General features: G+C 43.2%; 1 protein-coding gene across 1 annotated transcript in view; it reads left to right on the forward strand.

Annotated features, from left to right (window-relative positions):
* The window catches only part of kcnh2b (potassium voltage-gated channel, subfamily H (eag-related), member 2b), a 232,308-nt gene that overhangs the window by 107,687 nt on the left and 96,909 nt on the right, over positions 1 to 27,712 (forward strand). The window contains exons 3-6 of the mRNA XM_076761316.1: positions 19,510 to 19,665; positions 20,396 to 20,609; positions 21,085 to 21,416; positions 21,512 to 21,723. Coding sequence (XP_076617431.1) covers positions 19,510 to 19,665; positions 20,396 to 20,609; positions 21,085 to 21,416; positions 21,512 to 21,723 — 914 coding nt within the window. The remainder of the gene's footprint in view (positions 1 to 19,509; positions 19,666 to 20,395; positions 20,610 to 21,084; positions 21,417 to 21,511; positions 21,724 to 27,712) is intronic.

Consider the following 27,712-nt stretch of genomic DNA (forward strand, 5'->3'; position numbering starts at 1 on the left):
TGTGTACTCCCAGGGTATTTCACTGTGTGCTGTGTTCTCTGAGATGTGAGTTAACTGGCAGAACCATCTATTACTGCTGCAAAAACCAGCTGAGGAGCATCACATGTACGAAAAGTACTCGTGTGTCACACTGCTTGTGATACTCTGTTGTATCTGTGCCTGTGTATTGTCGGCCGATGTGCATATAAGAATCAGCACACACACATTTTAAAAGTGTCTGTGCTGTATACATATATGTGTGCGTTTTTTAAATTGGCTTAAAAGTCTTTTATTTGTATCTTCCTGTCCACACACGACAAGTATTGGTGTGTATGTGTTTGTGTGAGTGTGGGTGTGCTCAATCACAACAGTGCTGTCATCAGGTGCACAGCGCAGTGCAACGCAAGACAGAGCTCATATTTATCACCATAAACTTCGAAATGCTCCTTAATAATAGTAATAATAATAATAATCCTCCCGCCTCAACACTCAGCAGATGAGGATGTGTATTGGAACTTTTTAAGGTCATTATCTGATCAAAGGCTTTTTCACCTGATCAAGCAGAAAGCTAAATTGTGAGTGCTGTTGGCAATAGTAGAACCTAAATGCTCAAAGGGCAGAATGAGTGTTACTCCTCTGCAACACACAGTTTGACAGTAATTTGCCAGCTCTGTAATTATCGCTAGCAGGCTAGCCTGAAGTGAGGAGGTAACAGAGAAACTTTCCTCTGCACTTCCTGGGAAGATATCATGCGCGTTTTATATTTTAAGGTTGAAGAGGGCTGCTGTAGTTATTTGTCTTTCACAGAGTGCCATCAAGTGAGACATGTTCGGTTTGGAGCAGAGGAAGGCACCACAAAACCTGTGAGGTGCAAAGAGTGGAGCACTTAACTCAGAGAAGCACATGAGTCCTGACCAGCCACCGAGAAACAACTGAGAAAGGATGCATTCAAGAAAACATCCAACTCTTCTCTTCTCCTCGACTACTGGACGATATTATTATTTCTATGAAGCCGTTGCAGGTCTCCCAGCTTAACTCTTTTATTCATCATCCCACTCAGTGCCATCAGCAGTGTTTGGGATAGCTTAGTTATATAACTGGAAGTTATGTCATGTCACTTCAGTGAGCAACTGAGTCATACAACATCTTACATCTTACAGTGCAGCAGTAAGACTACAGTTACTGTTTATGCCTCCGCGCCAACGACAGCCGAGACTGTGATATCTCAAAAAAAAGCCTTGAGGGAGTTTCTTCAGATCAGGCACAAACGTTCACTTGGACTCAAGGATAAACTCATTAGATTTCGGTGGTCAAAGGTCACAAGAACACACAAAACGTGTTTGACCATAACTCAAAAATTCATGTGGTAATTGTTACAAAATTTCATACAAATGTCTAATAGGATAAAATGAAGAAGTGATGACATTTTATATTCAACAGGTCAAAGGTCAGCCTCACTGTGACATCATGACATTCTGCAGAAACGCATTTCTGGCCATTGTTCAACACCATAACTCAGCAGCAGAAGGGGAGATTGTGACCACTACTGAACTGGCGACACTAATCTTGGGTGTCTACCTTGAAACTGTGATGATTGGTGTGACTCCGTGGAAGCATTTCAGTAAGCTTTTGTTCTGTCTTACTGTACAAAGAGCTCCACAGAATGTCCCAAATGGACTGTATCAGAAGTTTACTGACCCTGCATCTCATGGCTCACTGAGGCCGTATTCTTACACATATAGAAGCTATAACTCTGCTCTAACCTGCTGACCCTTGTAAAACCTTTTTTCTCCATGTCTAACTTTGTGTGAAAGAAATATTTTTACACTTAAAGGTTTTCCTGGCCCACAAAAAAACGTACCAAAAGGTCACTCCTCTCCAAAAGCTTGAAATAGCTGTCACCTCTCGTACTCAATCACTTCCCCTAATCCCTCTCACTTGCTCTCTGACCTATCCGTTTACAATCTATCTTTCCTCCCTCTGCTTGCTCCTCTCCGTTCCGCTGCACATTCTGCATCACCTCCAGTGCTGCAGCTGTAGCATTACGTTAGATGGACAGTGCTGTTCCAGACTGTGGGATGTCAGTTTTCTTTTGTGTGCTTATGACTTGGAATACACCAGCAAGAAAAAGACTTGCAGAAGATAATGACATATAGGTCACAGTTCCATGTAGACTGTAATCTTCACTGCCATTACCACACCAAACAGTGCTGTTAAAATAAGCCAAAAATCAGCGGGTTCAGCACAGGTTAAGGGTCATTCAAGTAAGATATTTTTTGGTTTCCCATGGCAGATGATGGGTGAGCAGCCAGCCCTGCAACATGCAGGCACACAGGTGGATGCAGGGTGGAGATGGCCCGTGACTTGCATAAGTAACGGTGTGGCGAATATAATCTATGGTTCAAGGGGCAATGGCAATATCAACAGATAAATAATTAAATAGAGTAATAAAAACTGAAGGATTGATGCAGTCTGACAGTCAGAGCTGGAGAGACAGACCCTTCAGTGCACACGGTGTTTTACTTATTTGCAGTTAAAATGTGGTCTGTGTATTTTAGTTGAATTACTGCATTGATTAACGACCAAGGCATGCACGCACATATAAAGACACGCATGTTTGAAGCTGGTCAGTGATGTGCTCTAGTGTAGAACTTAAAAGCTTCTTGCCGTTCTGTACAGAGGTGGAGGCAGACAGCGCACTCGGAGAACACATTTTTTCAGTGGAACTGGAGTGAGAGGAGGCAATTTTCCACATGGCCTTGGCTGGAAACATTTGTCTCCCATCCAACACACACACACACACACACAAATACAACTACAACACACACACTACAGAGTACCTCTGTCCAAACAGGCCAGAATGAGCTCCCCTTAAATATTTAAGGGGAGCTGTATTGAGTTGCTGTGTGTGTGTGTGTGTGTGTGTGTGTGTGTGTGTGTGTGTGTGTGTGTGTGTGTGCGTGTGTGCGCGCGCATGCGTGCATGTGTGTGTGTGTCAAACTAGTGTGTGGTGATATCCTTTACTGTTGGTAGCCATTATGCAAAGTGCATTATCTAGCATGTATTTGGCCAGTTCCCTGTCTGTAGACTGATGAATGACCCACAAAAGATGAACGTTTTACAGAACACCTTACTGTGCTCACACACACACATACACACACACACACACACACACACACACACACACACACACACACACACACACACCTGCTCTCCCTCTTTGGCTGGTGCCCTCTGCCTTGATCTTTCTCGCTCTCACTCACTGACAAACTCAATCACTCACTCTCTCTCTCACACACTCAATAGCTGACTCTCTTACTGACCACCATTCCCTTTTGTACACACATACACACACACACACACACACACACTCAATCACTCATCCACTCACTCCCAAACTCACTCACAAGCTCCCCTTCAGCCCTCTGTCTCTCTCTCATTATCGCGTCCTCTGACAGACACACTCTTACTGTGCGCACACACATGCACACACACACACGTTTGCGGTGTTTTCTGGCTGCTGGTAGAGCTCACAGAAACTCCTGTTAAATGGCACACGAGCTTAGCTGTGATCTGCCTCAGCTGCCGGCTGCTTTAGAGGCACTGAGAATAGAAAGGTGATATTAACCACAACATAAACACAGTCTCAGCGCTCTAAGACTTTGAGCCAATCAGGGAATTTTAAGAGGAAGCTAGTGAGATATCTTGATATGTATGTGGAGCCACTGCGGGATTTCCTGCGGATAATTCACCTCGATCCATTTCAGAGCATACAAGGAAATAGTTTTTTCATTTTTACAGTATGGCTATTTTCAGATCAGCTGACGTCATGATTGTTCATCTTCCCCACAGTTAAAGACTGTATGACCTCACCCTGTCGCCCGTGTGCAGCAGCGTAAGCTCCCATATGGATTTACGCTCCGATGTTGGCACTTCTAAAGCCTCGCTCTCCTTGAGTCATGCTTTGTCATTGCTTCACGTACAGCTGAAGGTTACAAGAATCCAAAAATACCCTTTTCACCTTGACACAGGCAGTTCATAGCTAGTTTTTACATGGCAGCAAAAAGCTTATAAATAACTCCAGACAGTAGCTGGGTGTAGTAAAGCTCCAGCTGTGCGCTTGCATTGTGCTTAATTTGTTCATGTCTGTGTGTTCCCATGCTTGGTTGGCTGGCTCATTAACTGGTCAGTTATTGATTAGAATGATGATGATATTTATCAAACTAATGAGCCATACAGCATGGATATGGTTTGCGGGTTGCTGAGGCCAAGTATGGATTGGTTTGTTTGTTGTATGTGTACATAAAACGCATACAGGTGCAGTTTCTTAACACATACAGGCATGCAGATGTTTGTGTGAGAGGAAAAGTTGTTCGTGGTTGTTGGTGCCTGGAAAGAAGCAAGACACAGACACAAAGAAGGGAAGGAGGAAGCATAGAACAGATATAGAAAAAGATATAGATATAGCCTAGATATTACATCACTGTGAATGTCTTTACAGAGAATACCTGTTTATAATACTGTAGGTTTGATTTTAAGATAGTATGCGCCCAGATCATATTTCTGACTTACTGTCCACCTACCACTCTTTTTTTAATAGTAACAGTGCATCAAAAAAATTGGTCACTGTTATTGATTAGCCCACATAGAATGATCACATAAGTCTGCAGTTCCCCCTCTAAGGAGTCTTTTAGTGTCTTTCAGCTAATTTTTTTTTTTTTTTTTTTTTTTCCACATCGCTCTCATCAGTGTTGTGTCAAGGTGTAGCAAAAGCCTGGTTTTGGTAAAAAAAAAAAAAAATAACTCACTGTACACTACCCTCCCAGTACCAAATGACAGGCAGAGTGAAGCATTTAGCAGTTCAATGGACAGATAGCTTTCTGAGGATGTTGTGGAGACCAAATCACCACTCAAATTAGACTGAATATTGCTTATATTCATCAGTAACTATTTCCTAACAAGCCTGTTTCTGCTGCCCAAAAGTGGCTACGTAATTAGCTAATGCAGGGTTCATTTAAATGCTGCCTTTAATTGTCCATGTTAAGCACTGTGTACTGCTTTGTAAGAAAACCTTTTTCTTCATATATCACAGTGCTCTGTGTGTGTGTGTGTGTGTGTGTGGGGGGGGGGGGGGGGGGGGGGTTACATATCCTCTAAGTATGGTATAAACTGAGGCGAGTTCTTGCTGCTGGGCTTTCATCAGGCCGGACTCTGATGTATGACCTTGCCAATGGAACCTGGCCCTCCATCCAAATTAAAGTTCCCCTGCTCCCCAGGCTGGGCGACATAGCAGGTCTTGTTAGTCCTTGTTTTTTGTGTGCATGTGTGTCTTTTCGTGTGTGTGTGTGTGTGCGCGTATATGTGAGCAAATCTGGATAGATGTGGAGATTTACCCATCACTCATGCTTGCCTCGCCCTCTGGCCACAGACAGAGGAGCAGGAGGAGATGAAGGAAGGGGAGGAGAGCAAGAAATCCAGAGGCCACAGGAAGAGAAAAAAGAAGAGGAAAGAGGCAAAGAGTCAGAGGATCGATGTGTGTGTGATGGCTGTGTCTGTCCCAGTCACACATCAAGCTAACAGCTGCAACAGATGAGCTTCAGGCTCTCTTTTATGCTCTGGCTTCTATCACACAGCTTATAAACCGATGGCCGCTGACATCGCACACAAACACACACACACTACACAGCGCTGTAACACTACGTTCCACCAAGCCGCTACTCCTCAAACCATGAGGAGTCCCCATTCCCCATTTTCTCCTTCACCCTCAGTCTTTCCCACTTTGTTACCAAGGCAACAAAGCTCCCAGTTTATGAAGCTGTCCCTTTAAATTAGGGAGCAGGTGCTGGACGGTGTTTGTTGAAGTGTTCCCTCATCCTTAATTAAATAAAGATGATGATATCATGGCCACTGCCTCGCTTTTCTGTTGTCACCAGCTTTTTTAAAGCCCCCATGTCACCTTATTACCACAGGTGAGTTATCACCCCTTGCCAAATTCTGCCCATTTCCTCCACTCTTAGAGACTCTCCCTCCCAATTTTCCATCAATGTTTCTCTTTCCTTCTACTAATTTGTACCTTTCTCCCCTCAACTTCCTCTCCTGCTGCCTTCCTTTCACTCTAATGCAGACGATTGGCTCATTACAGTTAACAAGCTCTGTCGCCTGTTTGCCAAAAACACTTATCTTGCTGCTTAGCAATTACAAAATGTGTTTCCAAGTGGCTCAGCTCCGTACAGAGGAGACAATTACAGATTGTGTTTTGAAGAGGCCGGCTGGTAAATGAGCATGCCAACAAACGGCAGTAGACGTGTGCTGCATTCACAAGCTTCAGGCGTCTTTTGGAAATTAGCAGTGCTTTTGCAGATGGTGGTGGTGTTGGTGGTTGGAAGGGCGGTTACTCCCTCCTGCTCTGTTGAGGAAAGAAAAGCTTCGGCGAGCTGAAAAATGTACATCAGAGCGTGTCTTTTAAAAGTGCCTGCACCTTCCCCTGTCCCTGTCTCTCTCCAGCAGCCTATCCTGCTGAGAAATCTTGAGATCTTACATAATCACATTCAAAGACAGGGAGGGAGGGAGGGAGTGGGAGAGAGACGGAGAGGGCAACACAGCGGGCAGAGAAGTGCACACAAAGGAATAACTGCAAAGAATGTGGAGAGGGAGATCACCTGTTAAAGCAGAGCAGCTCTGTACACACACATACACGTACCATTAATTGTTAAACGCACTATATACCAGACTTACATGCATGTATTGATGCTATTGATGCTATAAACATACAGCCCATATCACACAGTGCTTTTTAAGTTTATGCAAATCCCTCAGGTCACGTCGGCCAACTGCACATCGTGTGCGCTTACCTTTGTCAAGGACCATGAAAACGACGTGCACCCGCACAATTTTCCATTCAAATCAGCTCCGCTCCTCTATTCAAATAACCTCAACTGACCTCCACTTGACACTTTTGGCACCACCTGGGCCCTGCTGGAGTTCTCCCTGTCACACACACTTCCACACACTCTCCTGCTGGTGTGTACTTCATGTCTGCGTGGTCTTGATTTTGCTGTGTGGATTGCGCTGCTCGGGATTCGTGTTTTTGCCTGTGAACTCTGTTACCTTGTTCCTCTCTGATCTGTGAATGTTCTGTGTTGAATAACAACTCAGACCGAGCGCTGTGAGATGTTTTGGTCAAGTAGAAACACTCTGATAGTTATCTTTACCTGTTTCTGACTCTCTGTGGTTCATCTTCAGGAAACTTTAACGTACATACCTGTCTGGCTTAATTGTGCATTCCTGTCAGTCTTTAAACAGTGCGAGTGCAGGAACGTCCGGCAGACAGGGACAGAGGAGGATGGGAATCATCATCATATTACAGTGTAACAGGACAGGAAATGAATCTCTCTTGTTCTTCTTCCTCTCCCCATCGCTCTTCCACCTGTCACTGTCTACGTAGTCCCATATGAAAAACAAGATGAGCATAGAGGTCACAGTATGTGTTTGACCCTATAATATAAAGGTGTTGGACACAATGTACGACGTAAAGTATGTGTCAGATTTATCCAGTGGGTGCTTTTAGAGGACAGGTAATGGTTGCTGTTGAGAATAAACTGAGTCAGTGTCTTAGCAATCTGCGCTTTGAAGCCAGAAACATCAACCATGAATATTCACTGCATGAAGAGAAAGAGAATCTGGGAAAATGTGGAACTTGTGAAAGAAGCCTGAATCTCACTTGGAAGTAAGTTGATCAGAGTTGCGTGGAAGGCAAACTTTACAGAAACACTCCAAACACTGGTTTTGTGGGACTATGTCCAGGTTTTCCTCAACGTTTTTATTTCACATTCTACCACTTTTAGTTGCTGGCCTGCTGTCAGTAAAAATCCCAAATATTAGGTGCAATGTTTAGTTTTCTTCAATTATTTATTAATGTGCTGTAATGGAAAATGTTCAAGACGATTTCCCCTGTCTAAAAATTGCTAGCCAACAGTTCAATTGTTTGGCAGTTAAATAATGAGTCACTTACCTGATGTTGTGTGTGTGTGGCTGATTTAGATATGTGATGGTAACCTATGTGTGTAATGTCCCTGACTGAAGGGTTTGGGGATGTCCTTGATTTGCACTTCTGGTCCAACTTGGCCACTGTGAGGCCATTAACATTGAAATCTGTCATATCAAGTGTACTAAGATATTTTTTTTGCACCATTAGTTCATTCTGGCTCTACTTTCTTCTTGATAAGTCATTAAAAAGTCAAGTCTGTGAATGACAAGGCATTTACTTGGGCAGAAAGGGTAGTCAAAGTAGTAGAAGTACCATTTAAATTATTAACATACATACCATCATTGTACATTCTAAATCTTTATTTGGCTTAAAAATTCATGCTGGGCTTGATAGCTTTGGTATCACAGTGTGGATTTCTTTTTTGCATGTGTGCAGAGAAAGCATGCAAATGACTTGAAGGACCATACCAGACCATAATAGATGCTGTTGCTGTTTATCATTGACTTTTTGTTGGCTTGCATTGCAGTCGACCACAGCAGGTTGCTTGATACGTTAAATGAATGCTGGGTGGAACATTACTGACAGTCCAACTACATCTGGGGTCAAGATTCTTTACTTTCAGGGTAGCGTGTTAAATAATTTATCCTGTCAAGATGTTGTGCTTCCTTCTCTCCTGCACTGTAAACACATTACATACAGTACATGCATCTAAAAAGAATAACAAAAAATGCATGCAGCCCTTGTGAAATGAGTCTCTTTAACTGATAAGGTTCTCCCACAGAGCAGTAACATCAGGTATCTCTCTGCTAATGAGCCTTTCCCGAGCGAATCCACATTTGCCAAGCTGATAAGGTTTAATTAAACCGACAACGACAACATGTCTAAGTTCATGTTCAAGCTTCACCAGTTTTCCTCCTGAGCATGAGGACTTTGCTCATATTAATTTGGGTTGGTGTGCACTGGTTCAAAGTGGACACTTTAAAACGCCTCATGGGCAGTTATGTATGTGTGCACATCACTCTTCCAATCCTTTACCGCTTCGGTGTGCATGCATGTGAAATGATGGTGCTTTCAGGAGAGTGTCAGCGTGCTTCCCAAGCTCCATGATGTAACTGTAAAGAACTTGAATGAGAATGAGCTCCACGAACCTCCAGGCAGACCCGATGATGTGAGAATTTTCTTTCTCAAATGAACATCTGAAAAGCAGGCGGAGTGCTTTCAAAACATGTAATAACTTGATTTTAATTTCATCGCACTTTTTGAAATTGGCCAACTGTAGCTGTAACTGCCCATTCCTGCCCCCCCCCCCCCTCCCCCCCTTTGCACTTTGTGTCTTATCAGCTTGAAGGAAATGTAGTTGAACAGTGGGTTGATTCATGTGGGCTTTACCTGGATGACCTGGATGACCATGTCTGCAGGTTTACGTGCCTGCGCTCCAGCACTGACATGTAATCTGTTAATAGCAGTGTGTGTGACATGAGCAGAGCGGGTGAACGAGACATCCAGCCAACCATGCTGTATGTGTTTGACACCACCGTCTCACACAGTTTCACTGGCAGAGACAGCTCGGCTATTGATCCTTCACAGGAGGCTTATCAAACTGTCACAAACAGTGAAGGAGCCTGAAGGCACTCATACACCATCCTGTGCGGTCACAGTTGTACTCTTTTGTGTGCTTGTGTGTGTGCGTGTGCTTGCATGTTGGTGTCTATTTCCTTCATATGTTTCTGTTTTATGTTTGGTTTGGTCTCATAAAAACACCTCTGGCAATTTCATTGCCTGTAAAGTGACCATGAAGTTGAATCAACGCTAAAGCTCAACTGACATTTGATTTTAGTGGCCAATACAAAATTTGATATTTCAGTATTGACCAATGATGATATATCAGTCAGCATTTCTTTTCTTTCTTTTTTTTTTGCATCAACACATAATCTCAAACAGAATTGATGAGGACCCCTTTAATTTGATTTACAGTGTAATTTTACATTTGAGCAATTCAACTTGTCAGCACCCTCTAGTGGACAAACTATGTAACACAGACACTGTTTCGATATGACCTCAGACGTAACTTTGGAGTTTCTGTATCGGCATTTCTTGTAATTTATTGGTAAACAAACTCATAGCTATTGATTTATCTGTAATAAGCTAATATCGGTCAACATATGGGCCCGCTTGATGTATTGATCTCCTGCTAATGTACTTGTGTCTAAGAAAACAAATTGCAGTTGGGATGGACAGATAATGAAACACTGGGCCCCCGGTCACAGACATGTAAAAGGCCCTCAGCCCCTCGGGGGTTGTTTAGCCTCTTTGTGGGGTCATTTCATGCTGTGGATAGACAGAAACATCTGGATGGAGAGAATGTGGAAGGCAGATAGATCATGTATAGAGGCAGTGGGGAGATTAATAGTAATTGGAACATGACCGGTCAGCCTCTGTGTCCACTTTATTAACCTTTCTGTGAGCAAAATTCAATACCTGAACCTGTGCCCGTTGAGTCTCAATTGGATTGGTTTGTGGTTGTAGTTGCAACCGTAATTCTTTACATTTTGGGATCATTTCCAAACTGAATCCATAAGGTGTTTGAAGTTGATCGTGGTTCATTCTGGATGTAATATTTCATTTCACATTCATGCACTCGTAAGCTCGCAGGGGACCTGTTCTTTTGAGTCACGTCTAACATCACATTGTGTTTTGTGTGCTAATTGTGTTGTTTTATTGATCAAGTGTGAGGGTTAATGTAACACCTCAATCTGTGATCAGTCACCTGATCTCTCCTTCCCTCAGTCTCTCATTTCTCCAGCCCGTCAGAAGAGGGTGCGGAGGAGAAGGCTTAATGAAGGCTGAGGATGAGAGTGCTCTTGGTTGGAAACAAACTTTTCTGATTAACTTTGCACTAATAGAAAGTGGTGAGGAGGGTTTGAGAGAGATAATGATATTAGATTGATCCTGGCATTTTCCTGTTATTTGTGATTGTTCTCTTTATTCATTTCGCAGTGAAATTAATAGAAAAACAATGAATGTTGATTGTATTAGTGCGCATCACTCAGCTTTTCCCTGAAACAAATATCTGTTTGACATTCAGCAGTAATATTGTATTTCATAAAAGTGTTATTGCTTTTATCATGACCTCAGATCAACTTATCTGATTGCAGCTGAAATATTGAAAACCCGTCCTCCATTCCTACTAACTTATTCATTTGCATCATCTCAGTCGCATGCACACTGAGCTATCTTAGATTTTGGAAGAATGGCAGGGAAGTTGACTGCAATAGCTTAAATACAGTCACCTAAAATCACCTCACTTGAGACGTACTGTCATGAATTACTGCTTACAGCAAGTAACCAGCGCTGCTTTTCAAGTCATTAACAGGGATAATACAGTCCTGATATTTGGGTGCTCTTTTGGCCAACCCAGTCATCCATCTCAAGTTTCCCAGTCGTGACTAAACACCACAGAACAAACAGAGTCCAGGGCTCCACTCACCACAACACACCTCATCCTTTATCCAGGCAGGTGCCCTCTGGGATGGACAACTGGCCTAATGGATCCCACTGCTCGCTCTGGAGCTTTGTCAACTTCCCAACCACCCTGCTCCCATCAGCTCCTTCGCATCAATCATATATACATGGCTCAACTGCCGTTATTTCTTATTTCCTACCAACAGGGGGCAGAATTACTCATTCAGCGTCATACAGAACAGAAATACATACAAACACATTTGATACATCGCATGTACTTGTTCAAAGCATACACACACACACACACACACACACACACACACACACACACACACCATGGCCATCTGTTACAATCAAGGTACCACTTTGCCTCATAAACACACAGCTCACCAGTTGGCCATTTGTCTCTATTAAAGGTGAGGGAGGCTGATGAATTGTTGTTGGGAGTCGTTTGTCCCTCCACTGCTTCTTATCCCCAACCCAGAAAAAGGTGCAAGGGTCAGGGGTAATGTTACATCACTTATCAGAGGACAGCTGCTAGCTAAGACCAGAAGGACGGGGCGTGGGGGGTGTGGGCTGCAGCAACACCAATATTAACAATCCGTGTGACATTCACACACAGAGGAAAACATCACATGCGTACAAGCTTGCGTGCATGCACACCACTTTATTTTTCCGTTCTGTCATCCGGCTCGCTGCCCAGCCCTCTCGCAACAACACACCTGTATGAGGCTCAGAGCTGTGGTGTAGTGTAGCCATATTCATTCCCTGTACCTCTGTTAGTGAAGATAATACAGCAAGCCAGTGTGTGTGTGTGGCTGCATTTGACACTATGTATATTACCTTGGAAGAATAACGAGGAAAAGTTGTTGTGTCCTGCCACCTAGTGGTTAACTAGGGCCAGTTTTCAGTGCTGTACCCGGTACAGAGATACGGTCAGATTTCAGCTTGTACTAAAAGTATTAAAAACTTTGGTGCAGAGCAAGCTTATTAAAACCTCTCGGAGCCTTCACATGATAACATGATACTTGTGTTGTTTTTCATTTAACACTTGAACACGCTCAACCGTTTCTACCATCCTTGAGTGGGTGTTGCAATTATCATAATTACTAAAACCAATAACAGCAATAATTAGCTAGAATATGATAAACCCTGTGAGTATCATTTGTTTGCCTCCACTTAAACTGTGTATTACTTGTGCCCTCAAGTTGATTAGCACACAGGTAATTAAGGATCCTGGTGCATTCTGGGTGGGTGAGTGGACACACAGTAGTTGGTGGCTGCCTCTTTCTGGCCTCAAACAGTTGATCTCCGAAAGCCGTCAAGGTAATGGGGCAGCACTTAGGATGCAGGAGGGATTTCCTTGTGAGAATAACTCAAGGCGAAGTTGGTCAGGGCTTGTTGATGTGACTAATGGAACTAGAGTCATTACTCTTCACGTCCAAGGGGACATTCGCTTTTCTCCTGCTCATTAACAGGGACGTTAGAGGTCATGGTTGGCTTCAAAGTAGCATCCACGGAGCTGGCAGGAATTCAGGGCTTTTAATGTGCCGTTTGCATCACCCTCTGCGGCCACGATCTGTAACTGAGCTGAGAGTTTGTTGTGGAGATGTGTGTAACTGAAAAGGAAAAGACAACTGAGTGTTTTCTTAACCTTCTTCACAATCAACATCATCTTCACCAGCATCAGAGTCAACCACCCTGACGTGGAGGGACAGGTTTGAGAAGGCGTCACATGTGAGATGGAAAGGTCATCCATTGTCATTAATAATTAGTTCATCTGTCTACAATATGTTCCTTGATGAATGACACTTTCAGGTAATTATGCGAGTGCAAAGGGTTTAGGATTTAAACAGGGCTTTTTTCGGCTCTGAATACAGCCAGGAACATAACAAGCTTCACCAGTTGGCCCTCAGCCAGCCGGCCTGCAGAGTATTTAAAGCTGTCTCGGTGGATCTGAGGATATGAACATCTGCACCTTGTCTTTTAGGTTTTTTTTTTTTTTTTTTTTTCTGCCAAGAAGTGATGGAGGGGAGGAGAGTTTGTCTGTGAATGGGACTCTCCGCCTCTTCCGTTCCTGTCACTTTGTCACTGTATGTGTGTGTGTGTGTGTGTGTGTGTGTGTGTGTGTGTGTGTGTGCGTGCCTGTCTGTGTGTGATACAGAACAGAGCCGCTGAGAGGAAACACAGTCGCACCTTCATCTTCTTACATCTCTCTCGCTCTCCCTCCCTTTGTCTGTGATGGAAAGTAACCATGAGCTAATGGTTTTCAGATATGATATTCCCGTCCTGACGGGAGAACAGATAGCACCGTGCCAGCACTCTCAAAGAATAAATAAACAAAACCATCCACATTGTTCGCAAGTAGGAACAGCTGTGAGTTATGTAAGTGACACTCAACAATTTGAAAACTAATAAGAGCTGCAGATACTTTGTGTTCTGCCAAGCTGCCATGCTCTCCTTTTCAACTGCCTGTCAACTCTCTCTGTTCGGGAGACAAAAGAGCCAGTGAATATAAATAAACTACTTTTAAAATTGCTGTTGGCAGAAAGTCATTTGTGGCTGGTTTGTTAAGATATTCTCTTCAAAATAGCTTTTCATACCTGCGCGAGGTGCAGTTACAGTAAACAGAATATATTAATGATATATATCAGTCAGTGCAGTGATGTGCAGAGCAAAAATATGTGACGCCTAGTCTGTGCTGCTCTTGCGAATAAGGATCTACAAGTGTGCAGAGACCATGGTTGTCCACTAGGAGGAGCGGATGCATATCCGTAGGGGAAGTCCCCACGCTCCAGACGGTGATGATGTAGTATTTTGATGCTTATGCTGAATTTGTGTCACACCTTTGGAGCATCGTACTCTTGTCCAGGTGTGTGTGGATGTGTGTGTGTGTGCATGTGTTCTGAACAATCGGTCTATGGGGCCGGTGGATGAATGAAAAAAAAAAGTAAGTGAAAGTATAGGAGGGGAGATTAAAAAAAGATGAAAGTGAAGATAATAAACGTGATAATAATAGAGATTTTAAAAAAAGTACACTGATTCTGCTCTTGTGCTGCTACCACTACTAATACTACTACTGCTACTACAAGTAAAAGTGATAGTAAGTCAGAGGGGGCGCCGCCCTGTGGGCTGGTGGCGAAGCAGGATCGGGGAACCTTCCGTACCATTTTGCATCTTACTGTACTGTACAGCACAACAGACGTTTGCTTTTTGGCCCAGGGCCCCTGTTAAGTTTCAGTTTTCACCCTCCATGGTGAAAATTTGAGCACCTCTGCTCTGAGCTGTGGATGAACAACCTGAAAATAATTGTGTTTGCAGCTTACTGTCAGCCACCCTGGATATTTAATATTTCCAGTGTGACTTGGATGCAGTGTTAGTGTGCATGCTGGATACACCAACACCAGCTCTTCTACGTCTTCAGTGACACATTTCGCCTCTTGCATGAACACATACATGCACGATTCCTTCCCTATTCTGTTTTTTCATCCGTTGTTTTGTTATCTGACTCTCCAAGCACGCCCCTCTGATCCCTGCACCTCGATCCAGAAGTGAAGAACTGGTTGATTGAACGCTAATCTTTTCCCTTTAATCCACTTGTTCTATAGCACAGATTATGATACTAATTTCTAATCCAGCACCCTGCAGGATGCTGCGGGGCAGAGAGGGGAGAGAGTTGTAGGTTCATCTGCTTATCTTCCTCAGGGCGGAAACATTGAAAGGGGAAGATATATGCTACAACCTCCTTGACTTTGTCGGGCGTTCTCTCATTGGAGGAGTCGTGAAGCTTCAGAGTTGTGTGTTGTCTGACATCAGGTGACTTGGGATCAGCCAAATCCTTGTTTACTCTTCAGCAATCCTCTCTCATCTCCTGCTACACTGGAAAAAAGATGTTCCTGTACAGTTAATCCTTCCCTCCACGTCCCTCTAAACCCACCAGGCAACATTGTCCCTGCAGTCTTGTGGGGGTTTCAGTCAGTTTCCCTCACATGGAGTAGCTGCAGTGAGTAGCCTGCCTGACCGGACTGCCTGCTGAACTAAAAATAATCATTTTCTTCCTCTCTTAGTTTGTGTCTTTCTTTCATCTTTCTCACTTACTCTTCTGCTGTCATTGCTCCTTTTTTCAGTTCTGTTTTCATCTTATTTACTTTTTATGGCCTTCGCCTCTTTCATACCTACCTTTCTTTCTTTCCTTCTCTTTTCCCACCCTTCACCCTCCAGTTTTTCATCCCACCTCGCCTACTTTAGTTTTTTCCAGACTTTTCCTAATAAGCTTGTGAAGAGCCTCAGTAAAGATCCGATTGAGAGTCTTAAGTACAGCCTAACTTTGATCCAGAATATCTTTGGGGCAGTTGTTAGGTAATTAATCCGTATGTGCTTCTGAAACATGTGTGAGCACAGGTTATCTGGCCATAGCTGTTGGGGCCAGATTAGCAGGGGGATGCTAATCTTTTAGGAGGCCAAAGATAAAACAGAAACCATCCTTATGATACCATAGATCTAAAACACTGTAATCTCCCATTGACCATATACACTACAGAATAAAATATGGTATTATCATCCATCATTAGAAATCATTTCAGACCTCTAATATGCTCCATAGTATGATCTCTTCCTGTTTAACTCAAAAACTGGATGTCAGAGAAATCAAATCAAATTTTATATTTAATGTACCAGTCCCCAAAATAATCCAGTCTGCCAGCTGATGCATGGTCTCAGTTTCTCACACAAAGCTAAAGCATTAGCATCCACACCAGCCAGGGCTGTCAAACATTCTGATGCCAGCCCATCATGGTCAGCCTCCCTCCGGTCTGAGCAGTCCTTTAAATTTGAAGTTCGGTACTGTGTTTGGGCTTTTCATATTGTGTGATCGCTGGACCATCCCTGGTCTGCCATGAGCAGTTTGCACTCTGTGCTTTTTTTGGATATGTTTTAGTGTATTGTGATAATCTCCCAGAGCTTTGTAAGTCAGCAACGCTGAATCAGATTATCAGCTGGTACACGCTGAATTGGAATCCATCCACAGGGAGCATTTAGATGAAATGGCATTTGCCCTGTTAACCTCAGAGCTCAGTTCATTTCACATGCTCTTGGAGGGAATGTTTTACAGTAGACAGAGATGGTATGATGGTCAACAACAAAAAAAAAAAAACACGCACACACACACACACACTCAGATAAACCCACTTGTGTTATGTGCGCATGTGTCTACAGTACAGAAGAACACACTGCACAGTGTACTCATGCACTGATGTACGCCTGCAACGCATTTCTGCATGTATGATTATTATAGATTATATACGTATTTAAAGGAACACACACTTGCAAACACACACACAGAGAAATGAAATAGCGTTCCAGATGAAGTCAAACAATTGACAATAAATACTTTGTCTTATAATGTATTAGACTTAAAACAATGAGCTGAAGTTAAATCCTCTTGTGTTGACATTTAATCCTACATTGTTGTTTGTGTGTGTGTGTGTGTGTGTGTGTGTGTGTGTGTGTGTGTGCATGCACATGTGTGCGTGCATACACGTGTGTGTTTGTACAAATCACATCTGTCAACCGGAAACCACACATAACTGGGTCCTGTGTCTGAAAGAAACACGCATACTCACAGCTTGCTGTGTTTACAGTTTGGTTTGGGACACTGCTGAGCAAATAAAGGGTTGCTCTTCGGTGTCTGGGACTGACAGCCGGTAATAATATCCAAGTGTTTCTAAGGCATTGTCTTTCAGGAATAGGCTACAAGTACATCAGTTCCAAGAATACAATCCACCTAACAACAGGGGATGTGAAATGAAAGCCCTCTAGAGGGAAGACTGGTGCTGCAGATCTGTCTCCCATTACTGTTCATGTGACAGTAATTTGAATCAGTGAGACAATCCATTAATCCAATTTATTCTGTTTGATAAAGGAACATGAGAGATTTTATTTGTTTACATGGGGCTGGTTGATAAAACTAGCATTTTTCCCCAAAACATGTCTCCTATTGGTCCTTTCATGCAACTCTGCTTTATATTACATATTAGTGATTTCCATTGGCGATGGCAAGGATATCATACACTTTAGTTTTTGTCATTCTCACTTCTCTTGGTGTCAAAATCACGTTGCCCCGCCTGGTTTCGTGGCTGCAGGACTGTCCAAAGCAACGTTAGGCGTGATGCAGCAACACCTTCAGTCATTTCAAAAAGGCTGCAAATGCAGCGTCACAGCTGCTAATGAGAGCAGGCATGAATGGACATGACCCAATATCTTATGAATGGAACATGACACTGAGCATCTACCTACTGTACACATGTGCACATAAGCATGCATGCACACAGACACAGACACACACACACACACACACACACACACACACACACACACACACACACACACACACAGAAACACACTCTGCTAGATATGGCCAGATGGTGTAATCCTTTAGTTTTCCCTGTTTAGTTTTCATATTTTTTCCCCCTCCTGTGGTGGGATTATGCCGTTGTCCAATCGGATTTTGGCCCACTCTCCAGCGATGATGTGAGATGAATGACAGGCGGGTGGGTGGGTGAGCGAGGCAGGCATGCAGTAGACACACTGTACGCTGGGTTTCACAACATACCGTGTTGTCTGTAAACGCTCCACGCTACCAAAACCGCTGTGGCTGCCATTTGTAGAGCCGGTCACTGACCGTCACCATCCAGGTAAGAGACACGACGGGCTAGAGCCAGGTACGCTGGGAAATGTCAGAGGGATTGTTTGACATCAAAAGGTCACTTTAGGCAGTGATCAAGGCATCCATGTTTGGAGGAAACAAATACTTGCACAGGGATTATAGTGATAAACAAAAAAGATTCTTTAAATTGACAAAAACTTTAGTAGTTATTTCTTAGAACAATGCTTGACAAGGAGTTTTATGAGCTCAAATGACAGATTAAGGTGGATTTAAATGATGTGTAACGTGACAACATGGCTGCTGGATGATCATTCTGAACACATTTCTGACATTTGAGAGTGACGTGTCATTTTTCTGTCACTCAGATGGAGCTCTGTTTAAAGGTTACATAAAGGAATAAAACTTTCCACATGCCACAAAATCCTTTTTATTTTACCATCCATCTGACTGGGATCCACGTGTTTGTCTAGATGTTGGAACTGATATGTTTTATATCACTTTTACTCGCAGCTTATGGATATTTTGTAGTTGATTTATTGTCAGTGTGCAAGTGACTGACTTCCCTGAACTCGGGCTCAGTTCTCATTGGCTGGTTTTGATTACACTTCCTGCAGGATATAACTTTGTACGCCATCCATTTTCCTGGATGTTTTGACTTTTCTTCTACATCGTGAATGATAAGAATGTAGCTTCCACTCTACAGTGTTCTCAGATTGTGTCTCAGTAGTTGTATTGATTTTTTTTCTTCATCCTCTCCCATTAATTTAAATTAAGATCACAATGCTTTTTTCATGCCTGAGTGTGTGTTTGTGTATTTTGATGCTTTGAAGTTTCAAATTCCTAGCTTCAATACCAGAACAGCATCTTACTGTGACTTCCACTCTGCCTGGCATGTACAGTGTATCCAGGCCTATAGACGTGGTAAAAAAAAAAAAAAAATTCCCAGCCACTTAATGTCATATGTCGTCTAATTTCACGCTTACTTAGCTGTTTTAGCACTCATGTGGCAGATTAGCGAATGTGCCCGTCCTCATATGCAAAAGAGTGTGTGAGCTGATTAAGCGCAGATGCACATTTAATAACGAGAGAGAATGGAAAAGTGTGTGTGTGTGTGTGTCAAAGTGGGCCTGTGTAATTAGTGCATATATGCTCACATTCACGGTGTGTTCGTCCGCGACTGTTCATAACGCATGCATGAGTGTTTCCACACACACGGATTTATGATGTCGAATTTTACGCGGTCATAAAACAAGGATTGAACAACTGCTTTCCACTCTCACCTCAAATAACTCATCAGGGTTGGAGGTGAAATCCCAATTCTAAAAGCACTTTTTGCTCTGTAAGAGGTTCTGGATAAAAGCTTCCCCCAAATCCAGTCAGTCTTGTCTGAGCTTTATCTTCCTCTCTTCCCACGCAGGTCACTGCTTCCTGTGTATGGTGGATGTGGTGCCAGTGAAGAACGAGGATGGCGTGGTGATCATGTTCATCCTCAACTTCGAGGTCATGTCAGAGGGGACCTTCCCAGGCTGCAAAGAGGAGCTCAACCACCGCCTGCCCACCTGGCTTGTCACCGGTAGCTACTGACTAACCGGATTTGTGTCTTTGTTGTTTTGTGTTCTGTGGTTCTCAGGACAGGTTCTGAGCAGTGTCCAAACTGAACAGACACTTGCTGAACTTTAAGGCCTTCCTTCCTGTTGTTCCCTGTGTTCCACACTCACTGTTGAACTGTTGAGTTGATTTTGTAATGAAAAGCTCAGAAAGAGCTCATCAGAACAAACACTGGGCAAGTAAATGGAAGTAACCCTACGATGCAGAAATGAAGTGGATTCAGGATATGCAGACCGTGCACTTTCATTATATTTCATCATATTATAGTTGTAAGAGTTATTAAACCTGAGTTCTGGTGTTGGATCAGGTTTTACAAAATGTTCTTTTTTTCATTGACATGAACGTGCAATTTATGCTCCAGATGGATAACCCTGGAGAACAGCATCTGAAGTAGGACGCTGATGACATTTGGAACCGAGTCTGTCTCTTAACAAGATTTCTTGTTTTTAACTTTACGGCTAAAACCAAAATCTAATCAATGCTACTGTCCCAGATTTCCAGAGTAAATTGTTTTTGAAGCTGTATTTTGACGGTCTGTTCGACTCTGTGTGACCCAGTTCAGATCTCCCTCTCTCCTGACATGACCTCCGCCACCTGCAGCTTCATCCCGTATCCTACCTCTACTTTGATTCACACCTTCCTTTCATATCGTCACTCTGCAGGCGGTGATTCTTTGCCTCCCTCCTCCCTTCCAGGTCGTCCACGAGGCTTCAAGCTGCGTCTCCCGCTGCTGCGCTCCTTGTCCAACAGTAAAGCGTCTCTGGACGACGCAGAGGCTGCTCACATCCCCACTGCTACACCCCTGCCGCTGCACCCAGACCACCACAGTCACGAGTCCCTAGGCCTGGGGGAGTTCCTGCCCCTTCCCCCTTTACCATCAGACCACCAGGAGCCAATCAGTGGAAGCAGGTAGGCCCAGTGGATTCCTTTAGTTCTGCCCTCCTTATATCTGGTGAATGAATGTCTGACTTTTGTGTAGAATTTTTCTGAAAAGAGACTCGAAGCTTATTTAGATTTGACACTTTTATTTTCTCAACAAAGCTCATTAACTTTAAAATTCCAAATTTGACTTTTTGTTGAATATTGTGCAAATGAAATCCAATGAAACACCCCACAGTATCTCACAATAGCTTCATTTGAGTGGAATTCTGTCATATCTGTGTTGTTCTCACTTTACTGTGCCTCATTTTCTTTTTCATTTAAAGTAATCTGAAATGCTTCCTGCAACAAAATCTTCTTGTCTTTCTGTCCTCCTACAGTAAGGTCAAAGGTCACTGATGGCTAAAAACAGCAGCATCTTTGAGTTTTGGGCAGACATTTGAAATATTCAGGTCAGTGACAGACTGTCCTGTTAATACCCATTATGTCCTTTTCTGTTTCCTAGGTCAGCTCTCCAGAGTTGGCCAGAAGACCGCCAGGAGGACCAGCGCACCTTACTGAGCTCTGACCCTCCTGTACCTCCTCCTGCTGCTCCTCCTCCTCCGCATAGAACCCATTTGGTGGGTCCCCTCACCCAGTCGTCACCCTGCGTAGCACCTCACCACCGCCTCAGCCTCAACCCGGACGGCTCGGCCTCCAACTGCTCCCTGTCACACAGCCGCTCGCGGGAGAGCTTCCACAGCATGCGTCGAGCCTCCTCCGTAGACGAGATCGAGGCCATGAGGCCCGACTGGGACCGAAAGAACCGGAGAGGGAGCGTCCGGCCGGGCAGCACTGGTGAGGAAGGTGGCAGGAGGAAAGACAGACGACCCAGTCTGTTATCCCCTTCGATTTTTACCTGACCTGTCTGCTTTGTGTGTGTGTGTTTGCAGGGGCAGTAAACAGTAAGTCCAACATATTGAACTCCACGTCGGACTCGGACCTCATGCGGTACCGCACCATTTCCAAAATCCCTCAGATTACCCTCAACTTTGTGGATTTCAAGCCCGACCCACTGATCGCCCTGCCCTCTGGGGAGATGGACATCATAGCTCCCTGCAAACTCATCGACCGGACCCACAACGTCACAGAGAAAGTCACACAGGTAGGTTCAGGAGTGATAGTGAGAGTGTGTGTGTGTGAGAGAGAGGATGTCCTTGTGTTACTTGTGAGGGTTTTGGCTCGTCTGATACTTTTTTTTGCATCAGACTTTTTCTTTTCTTTACTGCAGTTTAGCCCACACTGAACTTGGAGGCTCAGTAATGGAAATGTGTATGCTCAAGCACACACCTCAACATGAAAGAATATTCATGTGCGTAGGTGCTCTTTGACAGATAACCAAGTTAGCATAATTCACGTAGCTCCTGCCAGCTACTTCCACCGCTGGGGAGATGATGCTTGTAGCTGTGTCTCAAGTGAATCAGATTGACTGAGGTCTGATGAGATGATGGTGAAGGGTGGCGTGGCAACATTTCAGTGACTGATAATTAACTCGGGGAATAACAGAGAAAGGACGTATGATACGTGTTGTGAAGCAGCTCTTTAATTTCTTCAGTCTCTCCTCTAAGTCTGCGTTTTCCCGGTTCCCTCCACAGTCTCAACAACAGAGTCGCTTCCCTTCTTCTCTCACAGGCTGCAAACACATCGCCTCCCTCACACTAATTGCTCTTAAAAAAAGCTTCCACCTCTCACTGAGGATGTTCTGTCTCAAGTTCTGCCTTGTGTATCTTGGTGGTTACAGGAACACTTCCTACAGCTGGCGGCATTTGGGTTGTATGAAATAGAATATACAATAAAATGCAAAATATATGGGAGCACTGGACGGATGAGTTGTGAGTTGTCACTGCGGCTGGAATTTTAATGTTGACAAATGACTTGTGCCTGGCCTGTTTTTCTGCACATCTGCTTAAGAAGCGTTTGTCAAAGTAATTCAGTTGAGCAGACACCGAAGAACGACCATATGGGACTGGGAGAGAAGGAAAGTCTGCTTTCACTTCATCGTTTTACCGAGGTGCTACCTGTGTTGCACAAAAAACAACCACATTTAGCAACAAGTAAATAAGGAAACTCTGTTTATGAGATATGTTTTTGGATGTCATTGTCAGAAGAGAGTTTTATTGAGGGCAATGGTCACACTAATCAGGTGGCTTATAGGGAAAGTTTTCTTGTCCACTTGCACAGACGTCCACTGAGTATTGGGCCTTATTTCTTCATTAGAGGACGATGCCTTCCAGAGAAGCAGGCTGATTAGGTTCCATTACAGTGTTCCTTGTCTCAGAGTGTCCTTAGAGTCTTTGAACAGTCTTTGTTAGATGAACAGAGAACAGGGGAGGTTTCTTCAGCCTTATAAGCACATCAAAATGTGGCTCTTATCACAAACCTGATGTTAGAGGTGACTGGCACTCTTATCCACTCACTTTATCTCTTTTTTGTTTTCTGCAGTCACCCGCTTTGAGCTTTCTGTATGTGCATGCAGCCATGTGTATTCCGCAGATATGTATCAGATTGAATACCAATTTCACATTTCAGCAATCAGCTTCCTGTAGATGCATCAGTTCATTATTAACGGCCATATCTCCCGTGGGATTCTCATGACTGTGATGAACAGCGGAGGAAACAATTAGAAAGAAATGTGCCATAAACTTCGCTCAGAGCGTCTAACAAAGACGACACCTCCCATCACTGAAGCCGTGACAGCTTAAAACAGCCCATTGTAAATCACCTGCTGTGTTTTCATGCCATATTTCACAATTAATGATGGCATTAAATGTCTCTCTTTTGTCAGAAAGGATGCTGAAAGTTTTTTTTAGTGCCTCTGTCCTTTTAGTTATACTTTGTTTGAGTGATATATCTGGAAACCTAGAGGAAGGATGACTTCTCCTCCTTGAAAACATCTTCTGCCATTCATCCAAGAGTTTGAAAAATTTGTCAGTTCCCTTATTTAATTTATTTTTCAGTGTTTTAAACTACACGATACTTAGTATGTATGCATGTCACAGTATAGAACAGGATATTGTCTATAGTGAATGTTATTTTGTTTATTTATAATTTATATTTTATTATTTTGCCAGAGAATGAGGTGTGTAGTTAGTAGACTGTCTCTCAACTTGTTTGTATTCGAAAGTTAACATGGAACCAGTGAAGTCATTGAAGTTGTTAGCCTGTTTTCGTGTGTGTGTGTCTGTGTGTTTGTGTCTTTCTCACATTTTGAAGCCCATATTGGGACTGAGGTGAGCAGAGGGCAGTCAAGATTAAGTTAATCTCTGCTAGGACTGTAGTCTGCACGGCGTTACTAAAGATGAATATGAATGATCTCTTCTTTCATGTTGTTTGAATGCTCGGCTTCCTCTTTGAGGAAGAGCGAGAACATCAACAGAGAGTAATCCAAAGTTGATGATGCAACAAAATATAAACCTCATGCAATCATGCTGCACAGTATGTGAAGTGCAGCTGGTGAGGTCAAAACATAACCCTCAGTGGATGTGAGTGTGTATGTGTGTGTGTATATGCATGCATGTGCATTAGCCCATACTGCATACTGCAGTTATGTTATAGTGCAGATGGAGGAAACAGCACCAGCTGTGTCTCCAAATGCTATGGACTGCTATTTATAGACCGTTAAGAGAAGAATGGAAAAACACAAGATGAGCTGCGTTTTCTCTGCACATATCTGACATCCATTTAAAATGAAAGCTATCGTTTGTAATCATTATTTTTTCCATTTCTTTTTAAAGTAAAAAAACTCACATCAGCACGTAATGGGGAATGAAAAGGAAGCGTGGAAGTCATGAGATAAGAAAAACAACACAGCAGCAGTGTTTTGTTTTTTTTGTTAGTCGCCTACAGAACTGCCTCCACCTACCCTCTGACCTTCCCGTGGAGTCCAAAAGTCTGCTGATTTTCAGTCGACTCTCCACCTAATGTCAGTGATCGCTGTGTTTCCAACTACAGAGAGAGAAATAATCACTTAAATCTACACCTGAGCTCTGTGCTTCAACTCAAAACCTCCGAACCCTTTGATCTGTGTGGAAAATGCCTGAGAACAACCGCTCAGTAGATATTATGTTATCGTTAGAGCATGTGCATTACCGACTGTGGCCTGAAGATGTCAGCACCACACCAGGTAGTGAGATGAGCGGCCTCGGCACTCCCTCAGAGGAGCGGAGAAGAAGATGTTGAAAGGCAAACAAGGCTGAATAATTTAAGTGTTCCATAAAACATCCGACACCCTGAACAAGAAGCCATGCAGATTCTCTCTCTCATTTGGAATGGCTTCTGGCACTGTCCCCTTTTCCTGCTCTCAACATGTTGGTTTTTGCCTCTTACACTCACAGTGGCTCATTAATGCTGAACTCTGTTGCTTTGTAAGTAAATGTCTGGAATGTAAAGGCACCAGCTCCCTTTAAATGTCTATTCTTAGTAAGCCCATCAATCATTTCAACAATCAAGTCTTGCCTCTGTGTGAGCTTTTTATATAGACTGGAGGGCAGGTGACCTGTGATTGACACGTTACCCAGTCTATTAAGGGAGGCTGGGTGGATGGATGGAGGAGTGGCTGAGAGGATGCCAACAAAGAGGAAGGTCTTACTTAGTGTTTGGAGAGGCATGAAGGACTGAGCAGACCAATGAACAGTGTAGAGATAAACCGGGATCATGCCTCACTGCATACTTGGACGCACACATACACACTTTAGTGACACTCATAGCTTCTCTGACTATGGTCATGTCCTATAGGGGACACTTGATTAGCTCCAGACTAAGATCTACGCTCCACGCACTCAGCCATCACAGCTCTCATACAATATTCCTGACGCACACCCAGCTCCATACTTGGCGTTCCTGCACACATGTACTATAAGCATCCACACATACACACACAGTAGGGTGAACTCACTTACAACGCCCTGACACTCACTCAGGCATACATACACACACACACACACACATACACACACTGCCTCTCCACTCAAGCAGCCTGTCACATCCAGCTCCACAGTGGGATCCAATGGAGCAATGGATGGCACACACGGCGCCCGGCAGCAAAGCGGTAGGAACCGTCTCCTTAAGATCGAACAGAGAACGAGCGTAGTTTGTGTTAGAAGTTTGCATTTCGGTGCACGTGTTGGTGAATAGTGGTTATGGTGTTACAAAGGCCTGAGCATTCAGTGCCGTATAGGAGACTGCTGATGCTTTAGTTTCCAGTGTTAAAGGTTCAGAGTGTTGAAAATAACGTTGGTTTGATTTTATGGCATAGCATGATGTGTGAGTGAGTCGTAGAGTTATCCAGTGGCTGGATTCTATTTATTTTCAGCAGACCAGATGAAATGTACATGGATTAAAACATTCTCATCACAGAAGTGGTAGTAGGGAGGTATTTTTAAGGTGACAAATATGTGATTACTTGCAGGATTACTCGGAAACTTGTGAAGTGAGGAAATTGAAGACACATTGCATACCTTGGTATTCAGTAAGGATTGTCCATTGTTATGCCGTTTGTGAACAAAATACAGCCCATAATCTGAATTTTTTTCTTCATCTTTCCTTTTAAGTAATCACAAAGTATCTCAAAATGAGATTATAATACCAAATCTGTCTAATCCTCTGGATTATCTTGCAGATGACGCATTTTCTGTAAGATTAGAGATGCAGCAGTGATCAAAAATGTAATATGCTTCATTCTCCTGCATTTCCAGGATTCTTGCTATGCATTTCCATACTTACAAATATTTTAGATTTGGTCAATCAGTCACGATTGATTATTCGTATGGTCGTACAGTTGTTATTCGTGGACCCTTTGAGTCTCACACTCTTTTTTCTTTGATGATGAAAGTGAGAAATCAAACTATGAAGTCATGATGCCGCTTTGAGCAACTCCACTGGTTCAATTTGTCTTGGTGGGTGGTGTGACGACACCGAGGTCCACTTCACAATTAGAAATAAAACATGAGCTCCAGGGAACTTTGTGGTACTTTGACAAGATTTTGTCCCAATTAAGCAGCATATAAAAAATCCAAAATTTTGGGTCATAATCTCCAAAGTGTTTTACTGTCAAAATATGTTAGGAGAAAAAATAAGATGATGGCGCTAATGCTGAGCACCCTGCTGGAGACATTGTGAATGGAGGTGTCAAAAAACTGTCTTAATTAGAATGATTTATTCGGTTAGTTTAAGGCAGCGCACCCCTTTCCTCTCTCCCTGCTGAGGCGCTGAAACTTAAACTCACACTGTTTTCCTCCAGAATATTTCATCAAGACAAACGCCCACATAAATGTCATGTGGCTGTGGCTCCGGAGGTAGAGCGGGCCAATTGTAAAGAGCAGTTTACCATTTACCATAAATAATCTAAAAAAAAAAAACATTCTTTTTTGAGTGGTTATAGTTTAGAATTATAGTTTTACTCTGGAATTCTGTGTCATCATGTGAAACCGCTAAGTCCTGAGCTGGGTGCACAGAGTGTATTCATACAGCATGCTGTAATGAGCCACTTATCAAAGAACACTTGTTATACCATTATAGACTTACATGACGTTAAATGGAATGTAGGCTGTTTATATTTCTTTAATGAGCTGACTTTATAGGAAATAGGAGGAGGAGATCTCTGTGGAGGAGGCAGGAGGATTCTGTCATGTCTTTACTGAACTTAGACTGTTTGTGTTTATATATGCAGCCTCTTCTGCGATGCTGAAGTGCATGAGAGATATGTTTATGTGTTTATGTGTTATGTGTGTGGACTAGAACACTCTGTGCCTTTGTGGGTAGTTGTCCGTCTTTCACATTTCTTGCATGTATTGCACAGACTGGGGCAGTTAGTGTATGGCCTCAGAAAGCCGTAAACACGATATATTTCATGAGATGGCAAAATAATCTGGTCGTTATTTTCTGTGGTTGAGAGGGACAGTTTTTGGTTTTTTGACACGCAGAGACATGGAACCTTTTTCCTGTTTGTTATATTAGTTTTATGTTCTCCATGTTTTTTTCTCAAAAGCACAAATAGAAATTAGACGTTACATATTTTGAGTTTATGCAGCTGGGCAAGTTTGACAGCTTATGTCTACAGACAAATCTTTCTCAATATATGGCTATGACCACCTGTC

The sequence above is a fragment of the Chaetodon auriga genome, chromosome 21, assembly GCF_051107435.1.
Source record: "Chaetodon auriga isolate fChaAug3 chromosome 21, fChaAug3.hap1, whole genome shotgun sequence".
NCBI lineage: Eukaryota > Metazoa > Chordata > Actinopteri > Chaetodontiformes > Chaetodontidae > Chaetodon > Chaetodon auriga.